The sequence below is a fragment of the Amblyraja radiata genome, chromosome 12 (assembly GCF_010909765.2).
Source record: "Amblyraja radiata isolate CabotCenter1 chromosome 12, sAmbRad1.1.pri, whole genome shotgun sequence".
NCBI classification, from domain to species: domain Eukaryota; kingdom Metazoa; phylum Chordata; class Chondrichthyes; order Rajiformes; family Rajidae; genus Amblyraja; species Amblyraja radiata.
Genome location: NC_045967.1, coordinates 41,963,386 through 41,990,771, shown reverse-complemented (window position 1 = coordinate 41,990,771; position 27,386 = coordinate 41,963,386). Strand labels below are relative to the sequence as shown.

Below are 27,386 nucleotides of genomic sequence, written 5' to 3'. Positions count from 1 at the left end.
GTTTCTCTTAAGTGTGCTTGATATTTCACTATGAATTTTGCTTTATCTACAAAAGTATGGTTCCTAATTCATAAAATTTTGTTTGTGTTGCAGTTGGAAAGACATCGCTGATAACCAGGTTTATGTATGACAGTTTTGACAATACTTACCAGGTTAGTGGCACAGTCATACAGCGACTATAAATAATCTTTTGATGTCAGGGTGTCATGTGTTGTAATGCTCAACTGCTTACATGGTGGCCCCTTGCTATTAGTAATATTCGGGGGGGGGGGGGGGGGGGGGGGGAAGGATTTCTAATGCAACTCTTGCATGAATTGTATTCCTAGACACGTTGACAGTTCAATCTTTATTCAGCATATTTTTGCTTCCATTTACGAACATTTAATGTTTAATTTCTATCAAGAATCTGTTCAGTTTGCCTATAAAGACAAGTGAAGAAAGAAACATGAAGAATTACCTCTAGTTGATTGAGAGTCCCAGAGTTTGATCCTGACCTTGATGCAGACTGACTGAACTTCACACATTCTGCTATGATTGCATGGATTTCCCTTGGATGTTCGAACTTCCTCCCACATTTCACAGCTGTACCGATAGGTAGCTGGCAACTACAAGTTACCCCAGTGTAGGTTAGTTACAAAAGAATCAAGAGGAGATTTGATGGGGAAAAGACATGTCCAAATCAGTTTAGTATATGTTCAGTTTACTTTAGAAACACAGTATGGAAACAGACTCTTCGACCCACCGGTTCCGTGCCGAAAAGCGATCTCCGCACATTAACACTATTCCACACATACTAGAGACAATTTTTACATTTACCAAGCCAATTTACCTACATACCTGTACTTTGGAGTGTGGGAGGAAACCGAAGATCTCGGAGAAAAACCCACACAGGTCACGGGTAGAACGTACAAATTCTGTATAGACAGCACCTGTCGTCAGGATCGAACCTGGGTCTCCGGTGTTGCAAGCACTGTTTTAATTGGATTTTCTTGTACTTATGGGTAGTGTAGGTGATTAGTTCAGGATATCTTGAAGAACCTTTAAGGTGCTAGAATCCAAAATATAAAATCGGTGTTAAAGCGGAGGTGTTCGGTGAAACGATCGCCCAACCTCCGCTTAGTCTCTCCGATCTACATCGGTGAGACTAAGATCTACTAATCGATCTACTAATCTACATCGGTGACACTAAGCGGAGGTTGGGGGATCGTTTCGCCGAACACCTCCGCTCGGTCTGCAAGAACCTACCTGACCTCCCGGTGCCTCAGCACTTCAACTCCCCCTCCCATTCCCAATCCGGCCTCTCTGTCCTGGGTCTCCTCCATTGCCAGAGTGAGCAACACCGGAAATTGGAGGAACAGCACCTCATATTCCGCTTGGGGAATCTGCATCCTGCGGGCATGAACATTGAATTCTCCCAATTTTGTTAGCCCTTGCTGTCTCCTCCCCTTCCTCAGCCCTCGGGCTGTTTCCTCCCAGCCCTCGGGCTCCTCCTCCTCCTTTTTCCTTCTTTCTCCCCGCCACCCTCTATCAGTCTGAAGAATGGTTTCGGCCCGAAACGTCATCTATTTCCTTCGCCCATAGATGCTGCTGCACCCGCTGAGTTTCTCCAGCATTTTTGTGTACCTTCGATTTTCCAGCATCTGCAGTTCCTTCTTGAACACTTTGTAAATTTCATCAGACAGGTTCCTTGATTTATTATTAGGAAGCAATCTCCGCCATGGTTAAATTGTTGGGGGGGGGGGGGGGGGGGTCAGATTTGTTGTTGGGGACTCTTTAATAATCCATTTATTTTTGGTTAAAATTAGCTGCTGTATATGCCTAATTCTTGATATTCTAATATGCTCATTGTTGGCCTGTAAGTGCTTCATAAGAATGTTTTAGTCACATCTCTGTTTTCAGTTGCTCATGAATTGGAAATGCTTCTGCTGGGCATTCATAGATAAAATAGAATAGGTTGGATTAAGCCTCTCTCAATAAAAGATGAGTTTACTTGCCTCATCTTGTTCTCAAGCCGTGTAAATTTATGACCTCTTATCTTGTGATCGGCGCCTTTGATATTTCTGCTCTGATATTTCTTCCCAGGCAACAATTGGAATTGATTTTCTGTCGAAAACTATGTATTTGGAAGATCGGACGGTGAGTATCATTTCATTTACAGCCAATAAGAATTTCCTGTCTCAAACAATTGTCTTAATTTCATATATATATACATTTTATTCTTGCTGAAGTTTGGTTGAAGGGTATTGGTTGCTCTGTGGAGGTTGTTCATTTGCCATGCTGAAGAACATCTATCAATCAACAGAATAAAAAGTAAAATGAAACAATCTTGTCAATCACAGAAATAATTGTACACTGATAATCCGCAAGTAATGAGGAAGAAATAACGTTTTATTATTCTGCAAAATTGCGCTGATTTATCTGTATTTTTTTTAAATTAAGATCTTTACAGCTAATATGAGCTAATGTTCAATGAAAGTAAGGTGCCTTTGCTGATTGATAACCAATAAATACTATATGAATTGGTTAATTATTTACTATGAGATCCTCGCATGAAAAGTGCACTGTTTAAGTCTATTTAACAGTGTTGTAGTGCTGAAATTATTAGATTGCTAATTTTCCACGATGTCCTTGCATCTTCCTCCTCACATTGGTGTGTGATCTTATTCAAACTTGTACAATTTGTCATATTTCATGTCTGAACCTAAATGGTGAATTCCTATTCGCTCATGATAGAAATCACATTCTGTCTTCACCTAATATTGAAATTTAATTTCCAGCACAAGTAAGTTTCTAGTAATAAGAGGATGGGCTTCAGCTGGTTTCGTATTTTCCCCTCTACCACCACAGAATCAGTTCATTTAAATTGACCCATTAGTCAATGCCCCATTACATGGTGCATATACGTCTAACCCAGTTGTAGAAAACACCATCTGCTTTTCATTTGATTTAAAAAAAATAATAGTGATCAGATCTTGTTCTGAAATACAGGGTTTAAATTGAAAACTTAAGTCTCTGTACCACCTTCCACGGTCATCTGCAGCTGTTAACCAGTATAGAGAAGAGATATTAAAATTATTCATAGTAGTTTACAAGGAATAGTTTTACTCCTTGTAAATGTTGGAAAACGCAAATGACATCTTTCGAGGGTTGAATCTCTGCTGAAACTATTCATTACTTTCTTGCCAGGTCATGTTTAACATTTATCAGTCAGGAATGAGACCACAGTGGACATCTCAGTGAGAGACTGAGAAGTCCTTTTGTACAGTTGAAATTGATTGATTAAGCGATGGTGTGTTTTAAGTTGATCTTATTATCTAACAATGCTGTGTAAAAGTTACAATGTGCAGCAAAATGGGATCTAAATTATCAATAATATTAAGGTACAAACTGACCATCATATGCCAAAAAAATTGATTATTTAGTTTTTAGCTTTGGATAAACGAAAGATTAATGTGCTGGAGTCCACAGAATGTCCAGTTAAGCTTGCATTTCAAAATTTAAAAACACCTTGGAGAAAAGTGCTATTGACCCAACTACTTCTGATCTCAACTAAAAATGAATCTAACTTATACCTGGCACAGTAAAGAAAAAGAAAAGTACCGTTTGTAGACCATTGTTTCATCACTAACATTGTCAGCTTGTTTTAGTGAATAAGTGAGTTCCCAGCAGAAATCCTAAGGAACCACCCCAATCTTTCAGTCCATAGCATATTTGTTTAAACTAGTATGCCTTTGATCCCATGTAATTCCTTTGAATATCCTTTAACAAATTTCACTTTCATGAGGTGCCATGCCAGCACATTAAACAACTTCTGAAAATCCAATATCCATGTTCCATTTATCTATTCACTGATTTCCACAAAGAAAAAATATATGTTCAGTTAATCAAACACAGCTTTCATTTTACAGATCCATGATGACCATTCTTTTTAGCAATTAGATGTTAATCAGTAAGACCCCACTGCTAAAGTTCTCTTGACATGAGTGTGAATTAGCAATAGAAATATAGAACTGTGGCAACGGAATAAATTTTATTCCCAATAATTTGCCTGTCATCACAATTAAGACCTAATTTGCTGCATCTTTTATCTCTTATCACTTTATTGAATGGGTTTGTTATTTGTCAGGACTTTAGCCTTCTGGCTATTAGAATCCTGGGATAACTGCCACTTGGGTCATGGTGACTTTCTGGATTTATAGGGGCAGAAATCTTCATATCCCAGTATTGCTCGGGGTTGAATTGATGTTTTTAATCAACTTTGTTGCATCCTGACACTCCATCCTAAGCAGCAACTCCATGTGCCAATGATTGGTATACTTATTGAATCTTTAACAAGGACCGGGATATAGAAACGCGAGTAATAGATGAGGTGAAGATCAATAAAGACACTCGTAATGTTGACTTTGCTTAAATAAGTCAATTGATCTGAGTGGGATGCATGCTAGGCAGCTGAATAAGGTAGGATTGGGAATTTGCAGAAGGGTGTTTCTGTAAATAAGGGTACCAACCTGTGATGTGGGTGGCCAAATTTGAAAGTTATTAAATCATAATGAAATACCACAGCATTAAAAATGGGTCTACCTATGAACCTTTTGAGCTAATTTGTGATCAAAATCAACCAACGTTGAATACTATCAAAATTTGAAGATAAAAAAACGAGAGAATAAAGTTTTTTACAATTTCTTTTAAATATATGCATAAATGAGAAATTATATATAGCCTTTCATCGAATTCGATGTTAATTTACTAGAAATTTGGCCAGAAACAAGTGCATCTGTGTAGACAGGAGCATACTTTTCATGAGACACTGTTATCTGGGACCAAATTATTTTCTTCGATTCCCTTCACTGCAGTGCACACACATTACAGCCACATAGTAACAAGCAATGAAAGTTTCACGGAATTTACGGAATTTAAACAAATTAATCAATTCAACACTATAGTAAGCAAGCAACATTTACGAAAAAAATAACAAAAAGTGCAACAAAAAAAAGACTTATCAGTGAGAACAAGCATAAAACAGTGACCACAGTGTTATGCAGAGCACAGCGTAACCACAGTGTAACCACTGGGACACTGTCCCTCTTGATTTCAAAGCTCACAGTTCACGTCAGCGTCATTACAGTCGCGTAGTTTTCATTCAAAATAATTTGGGACGAGTGCAATAAAAAAGTTATAGCTTTAATGATGTCAGACAATAGGAGGGACTCCAAAATGAGACATTTGAGTTCTATTCGTCATTATGTATTTCCATGGAAAGCTTAAACAAAAAAGTATAAACAACAAAAAAGAAACAATAAATATAAAAAATGGTTACTCTACTTTTTACTCACATCTCACACCTGATGAAAAGGACTTGCACTGTACTGCAACAACTTGGGGCATCAGAAAACCATCTCACTGGGTGATAAATGATAAAAAAAATCATAAGCATAATCAGAATTTGGCTTTTATTCTGTTATATAATTGCAAAATTAATGTAATCTTTCTGGTATAAACTAGCCTAAGCATTTGATGAAATCCAGCTTGAAAAATGTCACCGCAAAAGGCAAGTAAACACAGGGGCACAACTGAGTTTTCTTTGTCAAAGCAGATTTATTTATCTTCGCTTCATCTCATTATTTCGGCTTCACACCATTATCTATACTGCTTAAAATACAGGATATGAAACAATGGGAATATTACCAAAAAAAACAGGAAAATAACCTGGACATTTGGCGACCTACAGCTTCACTACTGACTGCTGTATTTACGGAAACACCCAGAAACATTTACTGCCATCTTTTAATCCAATTACAGTGGAAGTGACAAAGGAGTGAAAATTGACATGCTAGATAACTTTATTATATATTCCAATGCGTGGGGCTGACAGAAGGTGGTTGAAATGTGAGCACAACCTGCAATAGATGACAATATATAGATGTCAATCATGTGGATTTTCAAAAGGCATTTATCAAAAGTGTCACCAGAAAATGGATTAGTAAAAATTAAGGCCATTTAATTCGAAGGGTCATCATAAGCATAATTAACATTGGCTCAAGCTAAAGGCAGAATGCGGTGCTGGCTTGATGGGCTGAATGGCCTACTCCTATTGTCTATTAATGTCAATAGACAATAGGTGCAGGAGTAGGCCATTCGGCCCTTCGAGCCAGCACCGCCATTCAATGTGGCCATGGCTGATCATCCCCAATCAGTTGTGTGAGTGGTGAGTCTGTGGAATTATCTGCCTCGGAGGGCGGTGGAGGCAAGTTCTCTGGATGCTTTAAAGAGAGAGCTGGATAGGGCTCTTAAAAATAGCGGAATCAGGGGATATGGGGAGAAGGCAGGAACGGGGTACTGATTGGGGATGATCACATTGAATGGTGGTGCTGGCTCGAAGGGCCAAATGGTCTACTCCTGCACCTATTGTCTATTGTCACCACTCTCTGTGAAGAAAAGTGTTTCATCGTCTCCGTTCTAAATGGCTTACTCCTTATTCTTAAACTGTGGCCCCTGGTTCTGGACTCCCCCAACATCGGGAACATGTTTCCTGCCTCTAGCGTGTCCTAACCCTTAACAATGTTAAATGTTTCAATAAAATCCCCTCTCATTCTTCAAAATTTCAGAGTATGCAAGCCCAGCCGCTCCATTCTATCAACATATGACAGTCTCGCCATCCTGGAAATTAACCACGTGAACCTACGCTGTACTCCCTCAATAGTAAGAATGTCCTTCCTCAAAGTTGGAGACCTAAACTGCACACAATACTCCAGGTGTGGTCTCACACGGGCCCTGTACAACTCCAGAAGGACCTCTTTGCTCCTACACTCATATCATCTTGTTATGAAAGCCAACTTCCTTCACTGCCTGGTGTACCTGCATGCTTTCAGTGACTGACAAGGACCCCAGATTTCGTTGTACTTCCCCTTTTCCCAACTTGAAACCATTCAGATAATAATCTGTCTTCCTGATTTTGCCACCAAAGTGGATAACTTCACAGTTATCCACATTAAACTGCATCTGCCATGCATCTGCCCACTCACCCAACCTGTCCAAGTCATCCTGCATCCTCATAGCATCCTCCTCACAGTTCACACTGCCACCCAGCTTTGTGTCTTCTGCAAGTTTGCAAATGTTACTTTTAATCCCTTCAGCTAAATCATTAATTTATATAGTAAATAGCTGCGGTCCCAGCACCGAGCCTTGCGGTACCCCATTAGTCACTGCCTGCCATTCTGAAAGGGACCCGCTAATCCCTACTCTTTGTTTCCTGTCTGCCAATTAATTTCCTATCCATGTCAGTACCCTACCCCCAATACCATGTGCTCTAATTTTGCCCACTAATCTCCTATGTGGGACCTTATCAAATGCTTTCTGAAAGTCCAGGTACACTACATCCACTGGCTCTCGCTTGTCCATTTTCCTAGTTACATCCTCAAAACATTCCAGAAGATTAGTCAAGCAAGATTTCATTGGAGATATTTCTAATTGGAAATTAATGCACAAGATATAATTTCAGAATTTGCAGTCAACCTCGAATAGTAAAAGAATATAAGAATACATTGGCTGGAAAAAATGTGCGGAAAAATAACAGACCAAGTATAACGTTTAATGTATAATGCATTTTGTTGGGGGGAAAATGAGAAAAGTATTTGCATGCTTTTAAATGATACTAGACTAAGTGGGACCCGTTGGGTCCCATGTTCACATAGGAGGGCTGGTCCCCCAACGCAATATTCCACCTCCACCAATTCCAATATTGGTGGCCAGTGGGGGGGTGGGGCTTTCTGGAGCGCTAGTATGGGAGTTGTGGGCGGATGGGACTGGTTTCCAGAGGGGTGGTATTGGCATTGTGGGCCGAATGGATTCTTGGGCTGGCAGCTCGGTCATTCAAGACTGGTGGGCTGGCAGCTCAGTCACTCGGGCCTGGTGGGCTGGCAGCTCAGTCACTCAGGCCTGGTGGGCTGGCAGCTCAGTCACTCAGGCCTGGTGGGCTGGCAGCTCAGTCACTCAGGCCTGGTGGGCTGGCAGCTCAGTCACTCTGGCAGCTCAGTCACTCAGGCCTGGTGGGCTGGCAGCTCAGTCACTCAGGCCTGGTGGGCTGGCAGCTCGGTCACTCAAGCCTGGTGGGCTGGCAGCTCAGTCACTTAGGCCTGGTGGGCTGACAGCTCAGTCACTCAGGCCTGGTGGGCTGGCAGCTCAGTCACTCAGAGATGGTGGGCTGGCAGCTCAGGCCTGGTGGGCTGGCAGCTCGGGGCTGGTGGGCTGGCAGCTCGGGGCTGGTGGGCTGGCAGATCAGTCACTCGGGGCTGGTGGGCTGGCAGTTCACTCACGGCTATTCCTTGAAATTCCATTTCAAGCAGAGTGCAGGTCACCAAATTGCCAAACAACTCATTGCATTGTATTCATTGCACTCAAGGGGACATGACTTGAGAATTAAGGGACTGAAGTTTAGGGGTAACATGAGGGGGAACTTCTTTACTCGGAGAGTGGTAGCTGTGTGGAATGAGCTTCCAGTGAAGGTGGTGGAGGCAGGTTCGTTTTTATCATTTAAAAATAAATTGGATAGTTATATGGATGGGAAAGGAATGGAGGGTTATGGTCTGAGCGCAGGTATATGGGACTAGGGGAGATTATGTGTTCGGCACGGACTAGAAGGGTCGAGATGGCCTGTTTCCATGCTGTAATTGTTATATGGTTATATGGTTATTGTCATTAAGGGCTAACAAATGATTTATTGCAAGTACATTGCAGACTCGCAGCTCAGTTGATTCACAGCTTAGAATCACAGTTGTGGACTCTCCTTCGTGATCTTCCAGTGACAGACTCGAGTCCAGGCATCCGGGGTTTTATAGTCCTTCTCGTCCCCCCCGGAAGGGGCGTTACCTTCATCGTGGTGATTGACAGGCGAGTGGACCAATCAGTTGATCTCAAGATTTTCTTTAAACATAACTTTTTTTTCATTGGTCGGTAAAATCCTTGGGGCTGCCTCAGCGGAGGAGGACTGAGTAAGATGGTCAAAAATCATTGCGATATATGGTAGCGTTTTTTCTAAAATCAATATACAGCGCAGACAGGAAGTGGTCAAGATGAGACTTTTACTTGGATGGATAGATAGATAGATAGATAGATAGATAGATAGATAGATAGATAGACTCATGAATCTGGCTCTTGGCATGTGGCAGAGTATGTAGAGTGAACATGAGGGTCCTGGGCTTCATAGGCAGACATAACCTAAATGTTGAACACTATAATACTGTATTTGGAGCACAAATGAAACATATGTAATTCTGGTCCTCACATGTAAAGAAGATATAAGGTCATGGGGAGATTACTGGAAAGGGTATTTAGAGGAAAGCTAGAATTACAAGCTGGTTTGAAAATTTTAAAACGTTGGTGAGCGACATTAGGAAAGTATGAAGAAGATTCGTTAAGGGCCCACTGTACCAGCTAATTCAGGAGTTCTCCCGAGTTTCCCCTGATTCGAACTCGGAGAATTACAGTAATAACCGCTCGTAGGTACTCGGGGCTCTCGTGGACATTTTTCAACATGTTGAAAAATCTTTACAAGCTTACCGCGTTTCCCGAGCACCTGCCGTTACGAGCCACTAAGAATCGTCTCTAGCTCCGACGTAGCCGCTACGTACATTCTACGTGCTCACCATGAATTTGATTTTTTTTTTTTTTTTTTTTAAACTCGGGAGAGCTCTTGAATGACCTCATACAGTGGGACAGGCCCTTAACTCTGCCTTTAACGAAGCAATGGGAATTATTCTCTGGATACTCCAAAAGGAAACAGTTTATTAAGAAAAATAATTTGATGAGCTGTGGGGAAAAATGGGGGATTTGGACTAAATAAATTGTTCCACAATGATGTTAAGGGATTAATAGCTTCATATTCAATAATTGTATTCTACTCTATACTTCTCATTCACTACTTGTAGGCTGCTATGTAATTCTGATTAAATATGGCAGGGCTAAATTTGGTTTCCTTCTCTACTTGCTTAGTGAAGGTTATGGTGTCTCTTGAGGTTCTACTTTTCCTTGATTAATTTTATGTAGCCAATCAATTCTTAATTTCTGCTGATGCCTTTTATTGTGCTTTCATCCACTTTCTTTCCCGTCAGTGTTGAAATTTATCCCGTTCCTTCAGTGCAGCATTTGTTGCATGCAGGTTACATGATCCCCTATACTTCATTAGTAGTTTAGTAACTGTGAACTTGCAAAGTGCCTTCTATTAAGGCAAACTGCCTTGCAAACTGATAATCCAGAAGCTCATAATAAAACCTTTTAACAAATTGTATAAAATTCAATTGAATGGATTTACAGTATCAATAAACATTTTGAGAGGGAATGTGTAAACATAGAATCATAGAAAATAGGTGCAGGAGTAGGCTATTCGGCCCTTCGAGCCGGCACCGCCATTCAATATGATCATGGCTGAACATCCAAAATCAGTACCCTGTTCCTGCTTTTTCCCCATATCCCTTGATTCTGTTAGCCTGAAGAGCTAAATCTAACTCTCTTGAAAACATCCAGTGAATTGGCCTCCATGACCTTCTGTGGCAGAGAATTCCACAAATTCATAACTCTCTGGATGTAAAAGTTAGTTCCTGTAGGAAGGAACTGCAGATGTTAGTTTAAACTGAAGATAGACACAAAAAGCTGGAGTAACTCAGCGGGTCTGCAGCATCTCTGGAGAAAAGGAATAGGTGACGTTTCGGGTCGAGACTGAAGAAGTGTTTCGACCCGAAACGTCACCTACTTTTCTCTAGAGATGCTGCCTGGGCAGCTAATTTACTCCAGCTTTTTGTGTTTATCTTTGCGAGGGAACCCGCTCACCATGCTGAAATTGGGCATCCTATCTTGTAAATTAATGTGATTCCTTAAATACATAGAACATACAACACAGGTCCACCATTTCTGTACCAAGTTAAACTGATCTCCATAGACTACATGTGATCTATATCTCTCCATTACTTGCATATCCATGTGCCCATCTAAAAGTCTCTTAAGCACCACTCCTGGCAGCATGTTCAAGGCACCCACCACTCCGTGTATAATAATCTTTTTTTTAAATTCTCCTGCTCGTCTCCTTTCTCTCTCTAATCTTTAAAACTATGCCCTCTCTGTCTTTGACATTTCTACCCTGGTAGAATAAGGTTTTGACTATCCTACCTATGCTTCTTGATAATTTTATATACTTGCATCAGGACTCCCTTCAATCTCCAACTCTTCAAAGCAAAATAATCTAAGCAAACCTCTTCTGCCTCCTCATCAAAACCACAATTTGTCAAGAGCCATACAGCAAGGAAACAGGCCCTTCCGCTTTATGTGTCATTTGTTGGCCATTACATACCTGTCTGTGTTAACACTGTTTTCTAGTGCTGTCCTTGGTCTTCTACAGCCTGTTTATCGGGTGTTGTGTCTGAAATTTCAACTAAATGTTAGGTGAAGAATGTTCCTCAAATCCCCTAAAAAATCCCCTACCTCTTCACCTTGTGCTCTCTGCTGATACATAACCCTGCTAAAGAGAATAGCGTCTCACTATTTTCACTATCCCATCCCCTCATAACTTTATTTTCCTCCTACCACCTTTGTTCCAAGGAAAACAAACCACGCCTTGTAGCTGAAATGCTCTATTCCAGGCAACATACTGTTGAATCTTTTCTGCATTCGTTCAAGTGTAATTATTTTTTTCCTTTATGTCACTGTTGCATGCTGCAAAACGAATCTTTATAGATAAGTATGATCGGCCTTTCAGATGGCCATCTAGTCATGCATCATAATACAAGTCCTGTAAAAGAGCTCAAAAGGGAACTGCAGATGCTGGAATATCGAAGGTACACAAAATTGCTGGGGAAACTCAGCGGGTGCAGCAGCATCTATGGAGCGAAGGAAATTCCTTCGCTCCATAGATGCTGCTGCACCCGCTGAGTTTCCCCAGCAATTTTGTGTACCTCCTGTAAAAGAGCTTGCTGCATTTGCACGAACAGGAGACTAGCAACAATATTGTTTAAAATTACCTCGTCACCAGTGTTTGGAATAATGTATGATGAATACAGTACAACTTCTTACATTACATTTCCAGTCTGAGGCATGCCTAAAAAGATAATTAGCACTGTATCTTTATTATGTTGTCAGCCAATGCATGGATAGTAAGGAATACGAAGTGCTAGAGAACGTTTGCAAAAGTCTCGATGCATCTAAATTTCTGGTATCAGTTTAGAGAACTTAAAATGTATCCAAGGAAAGATAGAGGTAAAAGCTGATTTTCAGCTTGTTCATGACAAAAAATGAATTCAGCTTTATTGGCCTGAGGTGTATTTGTGGAGAAAAGCAGAAGTCTTCGAAAGTACCATACAACTATTTTCAGAGACTAGCTAAAATCAGTTAAGGAACTTATCCTGGTTATTATCTAGTGATTCCAGCTTTTGACCAAGTGATTTGGCCTCAACTGTGATAACTTAGTAGTTGAATAACATGTCAGCGTTTACTATCTAGCATTATGCCATGAGTGTCTATTAGGGTGAATTATCAGTGGTTGGCATCTGTGGACCAGTACCTCTGCGTGAATTGCCATAAGAAGATATGAAGAAATTACATATAAAGCAATGAAGAATAAAATCAGAAGGTTATAAGGGGCTCATTGAGTATATGTGGCAGATTGGGTCCTAATTCTGTTTCAGTACATTAATGAGATGACTAAGTACAGGGCTTTGATTTAATATACCGCATTTCCCAGCAATGAAGACACAAACCCCCATTTTGAGTTGCTAAATTTTGAAAAAAAGCTGGCAGGTCTGGCAGTAGCGCCCAGGTTGGCTCGCTTGCCCAAGGTCTGGCTGTGACACCAGGATTGGCTGCTTGCCCCGCAAATGGCTGCAGTTCCCAGGTCAGCTCGCTTGCCCCAGGTCTGGCTGTTGCGCCCAGGTCGACTCGCTTGCCCCAGGTCTGGCTGCAGTTCCCAGGTCGCCTGCGTGCCCCGGGTCTGGCTGTAGCGCAGTTCCCAGGTCGGCTCGCTTGCCCCAGGTCTGGCTGCAGTTCCCAGGTCGCGAAAACGAATTGAAATAAATTATGCCTGCCGGCCTAATGAGTTCGGGTTACGGCTGGATCTGGGCCGTAGGTTGCTGACCCCTGTGTTAGGCCTCATTGTGTGTGTCCCCATGTTTTAAAAGCGATTTGGCCCAAGTCTATCTTTCTTGGCTAACAATCTAACCTTTGATCTCCAAGACGCAGGTAAATTTTTTGGTCTTATTTTAGGGTAAAAAATAGCGTCTTCATTGCCGGGAAATACGGTATATTATCTAAAAGGTTTCATACATATTTGAATCTGGGATTAAAACCGTGCTTGAGGTTTCTGATTGTTTTGAAAGACATCAATCTGCTTTTCAGCTTTATAGGTTCCCTGCATTCTTTATTTTGTTTATTTTATCGTTTAGTGTATTTTTCCTATGTTTTTCCATTTGGTTTTTCCCCTTTGCTCCTCCACCCCAGATCAGACTCCAGCTGTGGGACACTGCAGGCCAGGAACGATTCCGCAGCCTCATTCCCAGCTACATCCGTGATTCGGCTGCTGCTGTTGTAGTGTTTGATATTACAAGTAGGTATTCAGTATGTGCGCATTGATTCCAGTACAATATAAACAATTTGTGGACTATCTGGCAATTAACGCACTTTCCCCCCAAAAAGAGTTGCTCTGTTTAAGGGGATTTGAACCATCACCTTCAATAAAATACCTTGCTCTGGGACTAGATATTCATGCAATGTATCAAACAAAATTTATTGACCTGAAGTGAAGGGTAAAACATCCTGAGATTTTCCTTTTTTGCTTTCATTAACAGCATCAGGCAGCCCTTGAAAGCTTTCTACTCCTCTGCAATATATTTTTTAAACTCTCTAACTTTTTTACAGTCAGATTAGATGTAGAATTATTGCTTTCACTCGCTTCTATACAACTGACTATAACCACTATACAACTGTGATACCTACTGCAGAAACTAAGGGAACTTGCTCTGTTATGTGATGGCTCTTTTGCAACAGCTAACCACTGATGATTTGGTTATCCTGAAATCGAAAGTTTGTGTGTTTATGGATCTAGCTGTACAATATTCAGGCATTGCCAGGTGTATATCTCTTAAACAATACTTACCAGTTGCTAAAGAGAAATGGCTCTACCACCTGCATACCCTGAATCACATTGATGGAGCTGCTTTGTTTGAGAACTGCTATTTTTCATCTTTGTCTTGCTCTGATAATTGCATTCAGATTGTCTTAACTCAGCAATCTTTCTGAGGCCTGTGATAGAAAAGATTGAATATTTGATGGACTCATTTGTGCTGTCAAATGAAACAGCTGTGTAAGGGTCATTACATTAGAAGTTGCATTTTATGAAAAGATAACCAGTTTCAGTCATCCACAAGACAAATTGATGGGAATGTGATCTTATCAGGTGAACTGTTTAAAATAGGCATGTGCTAAGGAGATGCAAAGCACATACAGTTGAGAGGTTCAAAGGAAGCTGTATCGGAGTCTTCAGAATTTGTATTGGGTGTAGAGCTAGCTTGTAACTGTTACTATGCCTGAACATTCGAAATATTTGTATAAATTGCAGGCGATTTCAAGTTCAATTTACAAAGCAAATTTAGTGTTTTACATTTTCACAATGATCCATACAAAATGTAATTCTTAATATACATTTGGCACCTGATAAGTCAATTCTCTATGCATCAGAAAAGTTATCAGTGATTTTGCAAAAAGCATGGCATTGTTATGGGGTACAGCACATTTCATTGTGCAGGCCTCAGATGAGATTGATATATAATGCTTGTGGTTGAGCTTTTCAATCTTTCTAACTGCTTTATTTTGCAACTAAATCCAATTATCATGAAACACAATAGTGGAGACTCTTATTCTGAAATGAGAGTTGAGCTCTTACCTACTAGTGGGTGGCGTTCTACTGTGGTGAATGAGATTGGTCCTTGATCCTGTCGTTTTCCCCTTGCCTTTTCTCTGTCTTTGCTGTCCTGGACCTGGTCTCTGCAGGTTCGACTGCAGCTATGGGATACAGCCGGCCAGGAGCGATTCCGCAGCCTGATTCCCAGCTACATCCGTGACTCCACTATTGCTGTTGTAGTCTATGATATTACAAGTGAGTGCAAGTTCCTGCTAATTCTTTCCATTACTCCACTATGTTCTTGTGCATGACATTCTTCTGTTTATCACACAGCTGGTGTGCTTATTAATAACCTTGTGTCATAGAGTGTGGTTAATGTCCTTGTGCTCCACTAATAGTCATCATAAAATATAGCTAGTAGCACCACAGTATTTCCCCCCCCCCCCCCCCCATATGATAGTAATGCAATTACTTCAAATAATGTAGAACGTTTGTGTGCACGTTCCTCTGAACCCTAAAGGTGATGATGCAATTGTAACTGCAGCCTTCGCAGTGCTCGTATTTTTGCAAGAATTAATCATATTGAGCCTTTTCTAATCCAAAGAATGCCAGTGTTTAAAAGTAAGCTTCACAAAAATACAATGGAGTTTGTATGATCGGATTGTTAATTCATTTTCCATTTACAAATTTTTGGTCCATTGTGTACCTGGGCCTAAACCACGTTATCTTGCACTTCATGAATATCATCTTGTGTAACGGGGATACAAATTAAGAACCAGCAAATGAATCACATTGCAGCCAGCGAGGCTTTTTTTTTTTTTTGGCAATCTTAATATTTTACCCTGAACTTCATCTCATTCATGAACATACCGTATTGGCTTTTGAAACCATTTATTATTGTGTGTATTGCTTTCATCGGTATCAATATTCAATGTTTTTCACACTTGGTATGTAGAACGATCAAAAATTCTTCAAACTTTTTCTCAAAACAGCAGCCTGTTTAAAATGGTAGCTGATCCAAGAAGGTAGACAAAAATGCTGGAGAAACTCAGCATCTATGGATTTCTCCAGCATATTTGTCACCATACATGCTGCCTCACCTGTTGAGATTCTCCAGTATTTTTGTCTACCTTCGATTTTCCAGCATTTGCAGTTCCTTCTTTAACAGCCGATCCAAGAAGTTTATTTCTGTATATGATTTAATATCTGCTTGCTTCTGATCATTGGGGAATGAGCTTTTCATAAAATCTTTCATTTTGTATACATTGGTTTTATTCATTTTGGAGGAGAATGAACACCTTGCATGGGTATAATGGACATGAAACCCACATTAAGCAAAGGTAGACAAAAATACTGGAGAAACTCAGCGGGTGAGGCATAGGTGACGTTTCGGGTCGAGACCTTCTTCAGACTGATTCGGAGAGAGGAGAACTTCTTCAAAGCAGGCATACCGTGAGGAGATTTTGCAGTGGATTAGACAAAATGTTTCAGAAAGAACCGCAGATGCTAACATCCAGTGGTAACACTTATCATGACGTGGTTGCATTGATATATTCTTAATTGTCTTTCTTTTCATTTTCCCCTCCAACCTCTAGATCTGAACTCATTCCAACAGACTTCAAAATGGATTGATGATGTACGGATAGAAAGAGGAAGCGATGTCATCATTATGTTAGTTGGGAATAAAACCGATCTGGCAGATAAAAGGTAACAACCTTTAGGATTATTGGATGTGCTTTTGATTTTGATTTCGCACGCTCCACTCTTTAATTGATAATTATGAGATTATTTAAAATGAGCTGTTTTTTTTAAATATTTTTAATAATCCTACTATTAAGCTTGGTAATTTAGTTATAGGTATTTTTCTCATCAAATCTACACCTTGATATTTGTAAAATGTACGTTTTGATGTACTATTTGTCAAACTTCAGATCTTCAAAATAGCATCCTCAGAGGCAGACTTAAGTGGAACCTGATCCAAAATTGTGAACCCACCTTCTGTGTGATATTTAGTATTTTCATGTTTTAATAAAAGTTGACAGTGATTCATGATGGCTGCAGGCTGGATTTGTAGTTAGGCACAACTTGATCCATATGCCTGATGAAGTGTGAGCACAGACCAATTTAATAAAATATCATATACTTGAGGATGAGGCTCCAGGATTATTGGAAAATCTTGTGTTCTAAGGTATTCGAAAAATACTGACATGAGACAATAGTGACTCTGCAATCCATATTTAGCAGCACATTAATTAGATACAAGGATTAGAAAGTGAGCTTGCATGTTAAGCAATGATGAGCTATTGTCTTGCAGATTGTGATTTCATGCTCTTCGGAAATTAAATTATAAATATATTTACTGTTTATGCAAATGTTATAGATATTGCTAATTAACTTCCAATTCCCAAATATTGAAAGAGATTTATTTCATATTACTGCAGATTAATTTACGATCAACTAAATCGTATACTATAATTTGATCCTTGATTAGAAGCACTAAATGTGCTATATTGTGCAACATCAAAACTCATTGTGTTGAAATTAGTAGAATCAATTTCGCCAACAGTCTTTTAAATCAGAGTACATTGCAGGAGAATAGTAACTGTTTATCAGTCCTGATGTCTTGCGCAAATAGGTAAGGGATGATTTTTGTTCATTTTAATATTTCTAAAGTAAAATGTTACTATGCTGCAGCTCCTGCTTTCAATAAGATTGCTAATATTTTGTTGCATTAACATTGTTGTAGGCAGGTTTCGATGGAAGAAGGTGAGAGGAAAGCCAGGGAGGTGAACGTTATGTACATTGAAACCAGTGCTAAAGCAGGATATAATGTCAAGCAGGTATGTCCAGGGAATTTATAATTTAACTGTACCAAACAGCTGCAAGAATTTCATTGTCCTATCTGGGAACTCACTTGACTTGACTGTCTGAATTTACAAACTATTTTTTGTGAAATAGGCGGAGTTGATCTCTGAAATTAATCTATCCAAATATTGCTTTAATATGAAAAATATATTTGTAAATGGCTATTGGCTGAATTGTACTTTTCCTCTAAAATGTATATCCCAAGAGTGCAGTTCAGGTGTGCCACATTTTGCAACCTCAGACTAAAACTGTTCACGATTCTATTAATTTATCCAAGTTTTGCATTGATATTATGAATAAATTACAAGTTTAAGAATTATCTGCTCAAAGGGTGGTCTTATTATTGCTCAACAAACTTGAGCTGTAACAGTTCCCCGAAATAAAATCAACCATTTTAAAGAAGAAAGTAGTAGGATTGCTTATTGCCCAGAGACCAAATTCCCATGGTTTTCCAGCTTGTTTGGATGACCTTTTTTTTTTTTCCTTGGCTCTTATTGATTGTATGTATGCACATGTCTCATTTTGCTCTGCTCCCATCTCATGTTGCCTGCTCCTATCCTCTTCCGTCGTGGCTCTTGCATGTCTGCCCACCAGCTCCCTTCATACCTGCATGTAAGCTGATATCCATGTACTGTTAGCATAAGCTCATTTTGTATAGTTCATAAAATATTTTCCAATGGAAGAATGATCAGATCTGATCAGCAGGATATTCAACTGGAATAATAAACTATTTACAATAGTTACAATAAAGAACATAATGTTGAACTTATTGATAAATAATTAAGGTACACAAAAAAGCTGGAGAAACTCAGCGGGTGCAGCAGCATCTATGGAGCGAAGGAAATAGGCAACGCTTCGGCCCGAAACGTTGCCTATTTCCTTCGCTCCATAGATGCTGCTGCACCCACTGAGTTTCTCCAGCTTTTTTGTGTACCTTCGATTTTCCAGCATCTACAGTTCCTTCTTAAACACGATAAATAATTAAGAATTGACTTGTATATATCTCAACCTGCAACAATGTTTCATGTCTCGTGTAAAGTAGCAACAGATCTAATTTTTAGATACAATATATTTGTTTCAGTTAAAAGAACCAAACACTTGTTTCAGACTTGATCTGAAACAAAAATGCTACACAGCCAGTCTAACTGTATCTAAAAAGAAAAAAAAACAATTAATGTTTTTGGGACAAGGATCCTTCCTGGCACCTCAGCTCTTTTAAAAAAAAAAAAAATAATAATAATAATAATAATAAATAAAAAAAATAAAAAACAAAACCTTCCATTCTTCCCCAGTTCTCAAAAAGGGCTCTTGGCCTGAAATGTTAACAGCTTTTATTTCCATGGGTACTGCATAACTGGCTGAGTTCTTCCTGCATTTGCAGTTTTATTTTCCACTGATCTCCAACTTCTTTCAAAAGTTAATTGCTTTCCTAGTTATCACTTGATCAATTAAGTTACATGTAGCTTTGATGGTTTAGTCAATTGAAAGATGAGTTCAAACATCAAATCCTGTTCTTCAAAGTTCCACACGTGGTCTTTTTCTGCACGCCATCCTCTTTCCTATCTCCTCATTTCCCCTTCAATCGTGCAAGCCTGTTAATGGAATAAATTTTAAGGCAAAATTATGACAGGTTATGACAAGTGTAGGTTGTAAACACTGCTTGTGCATTCCAAAAACAGGTTTGGCTTCTGTTGATCATGATCTAATTGTTCTGATTCTTATCTTCCAGCTTTTCCGGCGTGTAGCAGCTGCTCTCCCTGGAATGGATAATGCACCTGAAAAGAGCAAAGAAGACAGTATCCTTAAAAGAAAATCTACTTGTAGGTCAAAACCAGAGTGGTTATGGTTTTTTTTTTTTATGCTATCTGTCAGAATAGAACGTTCAGGGACGGTAAGTTCAAGACGGTATAAGAGAGTAAGGTCAGGTGAAATAGGAACTGGTGTGAGAGGGGAGGTGAATATCGAATTAAAAGTATTATATACAGGGCTCTCACTTAAGTTTTTTTTCTCTGTTTCCAGCCGGGCAACCGAGGCAGCTTTTTAGGTTGCCAAATCACAGTTTAGGTTGTCATTTAAGACGGCTTGCATGACGCGTGCGATAAATTGCTCGAAGTGCGTAGTTACCAGTCGGAATTATGCTCAATGAAGCATCCACATATTATTTCTGCTTCAAATAAAGTCTCACAAACTAAACATATTCACCAATCAAGACATGATATATAATAATAATAATGGATGGGATTTATATAGCGCCTTTCTAATACTCAAGGCGCTTTACATCGCTTTATACCACAATGACATGCAGCAAAATTATAATACAGTATCTCAACTCTTTTTACACGTTGCAATGAATACAATTTCTATTATTTCTTTCCACTTCCAAACAAAAATGTGGTCGGATTATTCAGCGTATGATCAACCTCGGTGAGACCAAGCGCAGGCTTGGCGATTGCTTTGCACATCACCCCCGCTCAGTTCGTAATAACCAACCTGATCTCCCGGTGGCTCAGTACTTCAACTCCCCCTCCCATTCCGAATCTGACCTTTCTGTCCTGGGCCTCCTCCATGGCCAGAGTGATGCCCACCGCAAATTGGAGGAACAGTAAATTTGCTTGGACACCTGATGATTATCCAGCCACTCCCTCCAGACAAATAAACTAAATATTTTTTAATTAAACTCCAAATTTGAACTAACACCGTTCAGGAATAAGAAGACATTGTGTTCTGTTAGATAGCCCAGTATAAATGCATGGATTCACAGAATATACACAGATGTGTCCCAAGAGGAGGTGAATATGGAAAAACCACGTCCCAACAAGGAGTCAATATATTTGGGAAAGATGATTGGCAATGCAGGGTTTGTGAAATGTCGTCATTTCAAATGTTATGAATAAAGGACCTGTCACACTTGGGCGACCTAATCCGCGAGTTTGCCCTCGACTCGTACTCGCAGCAAGGTTGACATGAGGTCATAGGAGTTCAAAAGGGAACTGCAGATGCTGGAATATCGAAGGTACACAAAATTGCTGGAGGAACTCAGCGGGTGCAGCAGCATCTATGGAGCGAAGGAAATAGGCGACGTTTCGGGCCGAAACCCTTCTTCAGACTGCTTCAGTCTGAAGAAGGGTTTCGGCCCGAAACGTCGCCTATTTCCTTCGCTCCATAGATGCTGCTGCACCCGCTGAGTTCCTCCAGCAATTTTGTGTACCTATGAGGTCATAGGAGTTCTTCATAACTCTCCTTCATGCTCGAGAGTGGTCTCCGCGTATTCAAGGCCTCAGCTAGGTCGCGGCGTTTTTTTCTATATGTTAAAAATTGCCTGCGAGTAAAAAAAGGTCGCCATGGGAAAAATCGATACTTTTTTTACTCGTAGGTTTAGTCGTAGTAGGTTGGCATGTTAGTCGTAGGTAATCGAGGGTAGTCGAAGGGAGTCTAAGGTAGTTGTAGATAGTCTTCATCATAGTGGAAGGGAGATCGAAGGAGGTCGTCTTCACTCTCCACTATCCAGTGTCCAATTTTCCCGAAACTAGTCGTAGCTTGTCAAAGCTAGTCTTCAACATAGTTGAAGGAGGTCTTCTACATGTCAATTTTTTCAAACTCTTCTAATTAGGTCGCTCAAGTGGGACAGCCCCTTAAGGGTTTTTAAAAAAAAAGAGACCCAGTAATTTGTTGACATTTGATGTTGATATTTTTTAAATTGACATCCTATTTGCTAGGTTTTTGTTGAGAATTATTAAGTGGCTGATGGTGCAGCAGTTTAATTATCGTCCTAATGGCCAGTAATATCAGTTAAAGGATTGGGATAGAATTGGGGTGAACAAATGGTTGAATTTGTTGCTTGTGCAGGAAGAATAGCAATGAGAGTCAGGAACAAGCCGCTCATTCAATAACAAGGGGTTTGTTTCATTTCAGTAAAGTGGGTCACAGCTCATGAATGGAGATCGACATTCATCAGATCACTTTTAACTTAACATATATCGTATTAGGGACAGGAGAAGCCCTCCATATTCTTTATGCCCCAACATGCTCCTCTCAAACTTAATTGCAGGCCTATCCTGACCCAACATCTAATGGAATATATTGATGTATACAAATAATATGATATTTTTATACAAGATGCCACAGTGTTACCCAAGCTTGGTGAATACTATTGAGCTTGCAGTGTAGTTAATAATGTCGTAGAGTAGTTGGCTGCTTTTTCAAGGAACTCAAGCATAAAAATCAATTCAAAGAAATGCTAGGGCTGTTTTGAGGAAACTCCTCTTCAAACGTGTTCCTCTGATACAGATGAAATTACAATAGTAGGGAAAATGCATGTAAATCAATCGGTAATGCTGACCTTAAATTTACAGTTGAGTTAATAGACAGCATTGAATCAGGACCTTCGGCCCACCGAGTCCACACTGATCACCCATTCCCACTAGATCCATGTCATTCCGCTTTCGCATCCACTACCTACACAGCAGGGACAATTTACAGCAGTCAGTTATCCTACAAACCCACACATCTTTGGGATGTGGGAAAAAATCTGAGGAAACCCACGCAGTCAAAGGAAGTACGTGAAACTCCTAATATTCTGCTAACAATTAGAACGTTTTTATACGTGGTATGAATTATCATTGCATCTCTCTTAGATTAGATTTGTTTATTGTCATTCTTCAGGCTTATCGTGTGCTTTCCTCGTCAGGGTATTTTACTGCATTTGCCCTTTGTATAGGTGCATTTTTAAGATGAACATTTCCTTAATTTCAACTACACAGTGATTGATATCAAGCTGGAGAAACCACCTGAACCACCAATCAATGAGGGTGGCTGCTCCTGCTAATACTGGCACAATCAAACTCTTCCTTATTGGCCAGCATCACCAATCACATTAGTCATTGACTAGCCACCTTTCTCCCTCTTGATGGTGTGCTGGCTTGGTAATGTGTGAGCGTGCTGCTGCCGCCGAGGTGTCAAACACACCAGGAGCTTCATTCAGAAAATTCAATTTCATTTCCTTCAGCTGCATGGTTTATTTAAGATCTGAGATCGAGTTTGATTTTATGTTATGTATTGCACTCTAACACTGAGCGATGCAGTCCTCTACATTGTACAGAAATATGTGCACGATGTAAAATGTTTGTGTGAATATGCAAAGATGTTGCTGTATCAGATTTTCAAAAAGGAAAAATTGTCTGTGATGAAGTCCTGATGTGAGTATGAGCTGAGCTGAGTTGCGGTTGTTGGTTTGGCAATAGATGAGGGGAGGGTGTGGAAGCAACAAACGTGTTCTGAAAGACTCTTGGTGTCTGATTGATCTGGTATGCTGTCTTGGGTGATTTGTGATGGATACATACCAATAGCAGACCAGAGTTGATTTTTCTACCTTTGAGGAAATTCACAATGCTGCATTAATTACTTGCCTCCTCTGAATATGGCTTATCAGCTTTTGTGCATAAGCATATGGAGTTCAAGTGCAGAAGAGGAATGCAGTGGTGTGATAGCTGCTTATTTAAAAGTTTAATGACAGATTATTGTCTTTGATTAAGTAATTAAAGATTTCCCTCTGATTATTCCTTCCAAAGTAGGCAGTGATTATGGCTTTTGGTACCCTTAAAACGAGATCATGCTATATAAATTAAGTTTGTGATATGGGCTGAAAGTTGAACAGGAGGCATTTCTTACTGTTATTTCCTTAATCTTCTAGATAATATTCTAATAAAGAGCATTCTTTTCAAAAGTCTCAAGTTTCATTTTCCAAATCTGCTTTAATATTCTAGACTAAAATCCCGTTCCCAGGTAGTTTGCATTTGTCGGTATTTTTCTGATTGGGTTTTCTGAAAAGGGATACAAGAATTTTATTTGTTAATTTGAATGTCCAAGTAACCAGGTGCTTGGTTGCAAATTTATGTATTGACCCACACTGCATTGTTTGAGACTAATTAGAATCTGAATAGGGTTGAAAGAATGTTTTAGTACAAGATCAGTGTAATTAGTGGAATCAAGTGGAATTAGTATTACTTGAATTTACAGCTCTGTACACCAGTTTGTTTGCAAGTTACCAATTTACCAGAAAACATTCTCAAGATGAGCCACAATGACAGTTTTTAAAGTTTCTTGGTCTGCACACAGCGTCTATGCCTGTAATACCAAAAGGCAGTGATATGCAACTGCTTGATTTGGGCGAGTCTAACATTTATTGCTTTGTGAACAACTGAAATCTGGTCATTAGGAAGTTTAATTCCACAACAACGTATTCACGTGAATTTGTAATCCTTTTGGTTTTTATGAGATATGCAGACTCAAATGGATTTATGGACAATATTTTGATGAATTTACAGTTTTCAACTAATCTTAAATCTCAACTATTGACTCTTTCACCCTATAAAATTGTGTGCTGTGTACTCCTGATGTTTCCATATTCCCTCCACTATAAATATTCATGTGATGCTGTGCATTAGATCACTACACATTGAGATGCTATGTTAAAGCTAATTTAACATTTTATGTCAGAGACCTAACAGAAGTGCAGATTAAACAGATTCTGGCCAATATTCTTCAATTGAGCATCCATTTTTAAACCATTTTTAACCATGTAGGAAGGTATTAACATGTGATGGTTGGTTTGAACTCTCAGCAGACTCCAAATTAACATTGTTTTGTTATACATTTTTGTACCTGTAACTAGAGAGCATGGGATATCATTGTCCCCTTTCATAACATTTAACCACTGATGATTACAGCTCTTTGGTTTCAGAAAACCCTGGTTTCAGAAAACCCTATCACTTCTGTATCAAACCCTATCATGAAACTGCATGAATAGCTTGAGGAAAAAAATGGGTTATAAATAGTGGGATTTAGGAACCTGGAAATAGTGATGTGTTGTGCACAAATATTGTGACAGAATCCTATGAAATGATTATACCATTAAAACGTAGTAGTGATCCACTTTGTCTCACTTTAAATTTGTATCTCCAATCACACTTGAAATAAGCAGCTTGCCCTTTTCTGGAAGGATAGGAACACGAGTGAGTGAGTTAATTGTGTCACTCAGTGAAATACTCCATTTGAACTTTACCATATCTAATCAGCTTCATTTGATGGTGAAGGTATGCAAGGTTGAAGTTGCAAATGAGATACAAAATATGGCTTTCCTGTTCGTCATGACAATGATTGTTGGTATTCTAATGCAGCCTGTGGAGGCCAGTGATGAAGGACATTCTCTTGAATAATTTGAAAACAGCCTATAACAATGACAATATCTGCGGGCTAGTAGTACCTGAGCATCCTCCATCAGTTGTGTATTTTTTGAATATTTAGAACAGTTGTCTTTTTTGTTGTAAATACTTAACAATTGTATTGTTCTCATGTCTATGTATGCATTTGCCAGTTTAAAATCTTTGGAAAAGCAGTAAGACACTAACCCACTCATCTGTACTGAAGTTTATGCCCTTATCACTTAGATTAGCTCAGCCTGTGTACCTGTGTCTGAAGTCTTTTGCAAAGATTAATGTCACATCACTCAAACAATTCACTGACACCAACTGTGTAATAAAGAAACTGTCTTCATATTTCGAGTAATAAAAGTCGTCTCATTACAGCTAGTTATTAGATTATTTGTATTAAGGTACCACCTGTTGTAAAGTAACATCCTTGTATCACACAATAAAATAAGCCATTTCACCACAGTCCCTTTGTCAGGTTTGTTTGTATATTCATCTGTTTGTCAAAAAAAAGAAGCAATTGATCCAGTTATAATGTACCCTCTATATGGAACTGAGTGCTCTTGGATTTCAGCCAACAGGGGAAAAAAAGTCTCAAACTGAAACTCAAGCAGAAAATGCAATCCTATCTTTTGCAATTGCAATTTAATACTCAGAGTTCATCAGCAATTTGAGACTGCATTCCCTTTCAGTTGTTTGTGGTTAATAATTTCAGAATTACTTTTTCAAAAAATGCAACTGCTTTGGCATTCTATTTTGTGAAATAGTCTGTAGATGTGGTCTAAGAATTAAACGTTCAACAGCGTTTAAGGGGAAGAATATATTAATTGTGTGGACATAAATTAGAATAGCAAGAAATTGCACCAATCCTTTCATTGTAGAGTCTGTAAAATATAAATGCACCATAGTCTGAATATATCTGCTATCTTTAAACAAAATCGATTTGTAGCCTACAAATCAATATCAGTCTTTTTTTACTAAACTATACATAGAAATTTAAGGGGGAAAAAAGAGTAATGTGGTCCCTTAAAAATCCTGAAAATGTGTTCAGCTGCACAATCCTTCACAATCCAAATGCAAGTGAAGTAAAATATCAAAATAAAGTCCAGAATTTGGTATGGGTGATAGAAGGTTGTGGTATGTGTTAACAAAGCTATTTATATGGACATGGAAATTAGTAGTAAAAGGTTTACATATGGAGCCTAATAAAAGCATTACAATTATGTATCATGGACAAGAAGTGGACAAATAAGTGCTCAGGAACACATCATTAAAAGCAGCAGCACTACCATAAACATTTTGGAATTTATTTCTCAAAGGATAGTATTGAAAAGCAGTCAAGTTTATAAAAAAAAAAAAATATATATATATATATATATTGATTAGACCACATGTATCATGCTGTAAAGTTCTGGACAAATTGTGTAAAAAGGGTAGAGATAATTAGGAAGAAACCAGAACTCAGATTATATTCATAAGAGACTGGACAGTGGCTCTTATCTGGAAAACAGAACAATGAGATAAGAGATATTTGAGATTATGAATGGATTTTTATATTGAGGTTGGTATAAGGAAACTATATTGTGTATAAAGCCAAAGCACAAATTAGATCATAATTACAAAGTAAAACATTTTACCCATTGATTAGAATGGAATGTATGTAAATGTATTAAGGGAAAGTAGGCGTTGTTAATGGGAAAACAAAATGAATAGAACTTAGTGAAAACAAGGCATGATGAAAGATTTCCACGAGTCAAATTTACTCTTGAAGTAAAAGCGTTAAACTTTTAAACTCGTTGTAAGAACGTTCTAGCCCGTGTGTTTACCGTAGTGATTCGTGAGTCTGCCATGGGTACTCTTTAACTCAGCGGGACAGGCAGCATCTCTGGAGAGAAGTAATGGGTGACGGGATGGTATGTCACTATGGTAAACTCATGGGCTACTACGTTCTTACAACGTGTTTAAAAGTTAAAAAATTTTACTTCAAGAGTAAATTTGACTCGTGGAAATCTTTCATCATGTTGAAAGATTTTCATGAGTTAACAAGTTTCCCGAGTACGTGCCGTTAGCGTTACGAGTTCCGACGTTCCTGCTACGTTAATTCTACGTGAGTACCACGTGTTTGACTTGTTTTAAACTTGGGATCACTCGTGGGTGGACATGCACCGTGAGACAGGGCCATTAGTGATAACATAGGTCTTCAGGAACCATTGTCCATAGCCCGTTGCTATTTGTTACTTTGACTTCCACACCTGTGTGTTGCAATACACAAGTTGGAGAAGTGTACCTTATGTCCAAGGACAAGAACCAGTATAAAAATATTTCCATCTTGGTCCTAAATGTCAAGTCACTTATTTGAGGCTCGGTTGCCTAATTCTAGATTTCTAGCTGAAGGAAGCAGCCTTTCTTGATCTGCCATATCACTCCTTGTAACTAAATCA

The 27,386-nt window shown here is 39.2% G+C and overlaps 1 protein-coding gene across 2 annotated transcripts in view; it reads left to right on the top strand.

Annotated features, from left to right (window-relative positions):
- Window positions 1–25,410, top strand: part of rab41 (RAB41, member RAS oncogene family) — a 31,644-nt gene extending 6,234 nt beyond the window's left edge. Inside the window, exons 2-8 of one of the 2 annotated variants that reach the window (XM_033030633.1) lie at window positions 94–152; window positions 2,083–2,136; window positions 13,477–13,582; window positions 16,471–16,582; window positions 17,622–17,715; window positions 19,470–19,536; window positions 22,501–25,410. In XM_033030633.1, coding sequence (XP_032886524.1) covers window positions 94–152; window positions 2,083–2,136; window positions 13,477–13,582; window positions 16,471–16,582; window positions 17,622–17,715; window positions 19,470–19,536; window positions 22,501–22,565 — 557 coding nt within the window. In that variant the 3' untranslated portion in view covers window positions 22,566–25,410. Of the gene's footprint in view, window positions 1–93; window positions 153–2,082; window positions 2,137–13,476; window positions 13,583–15,024; window positions 15,131–16,470; window positions 16,583–17,621; window positions 17,716–19,469; window positions 19,537–22,500 lie in introns of both variants that reach the window. The other variant, XM_033030634.1, reaches the window with a different exon arrangement.
- Window positions 25,411–27,386: the final 1,976 nt, after the last annotated feature.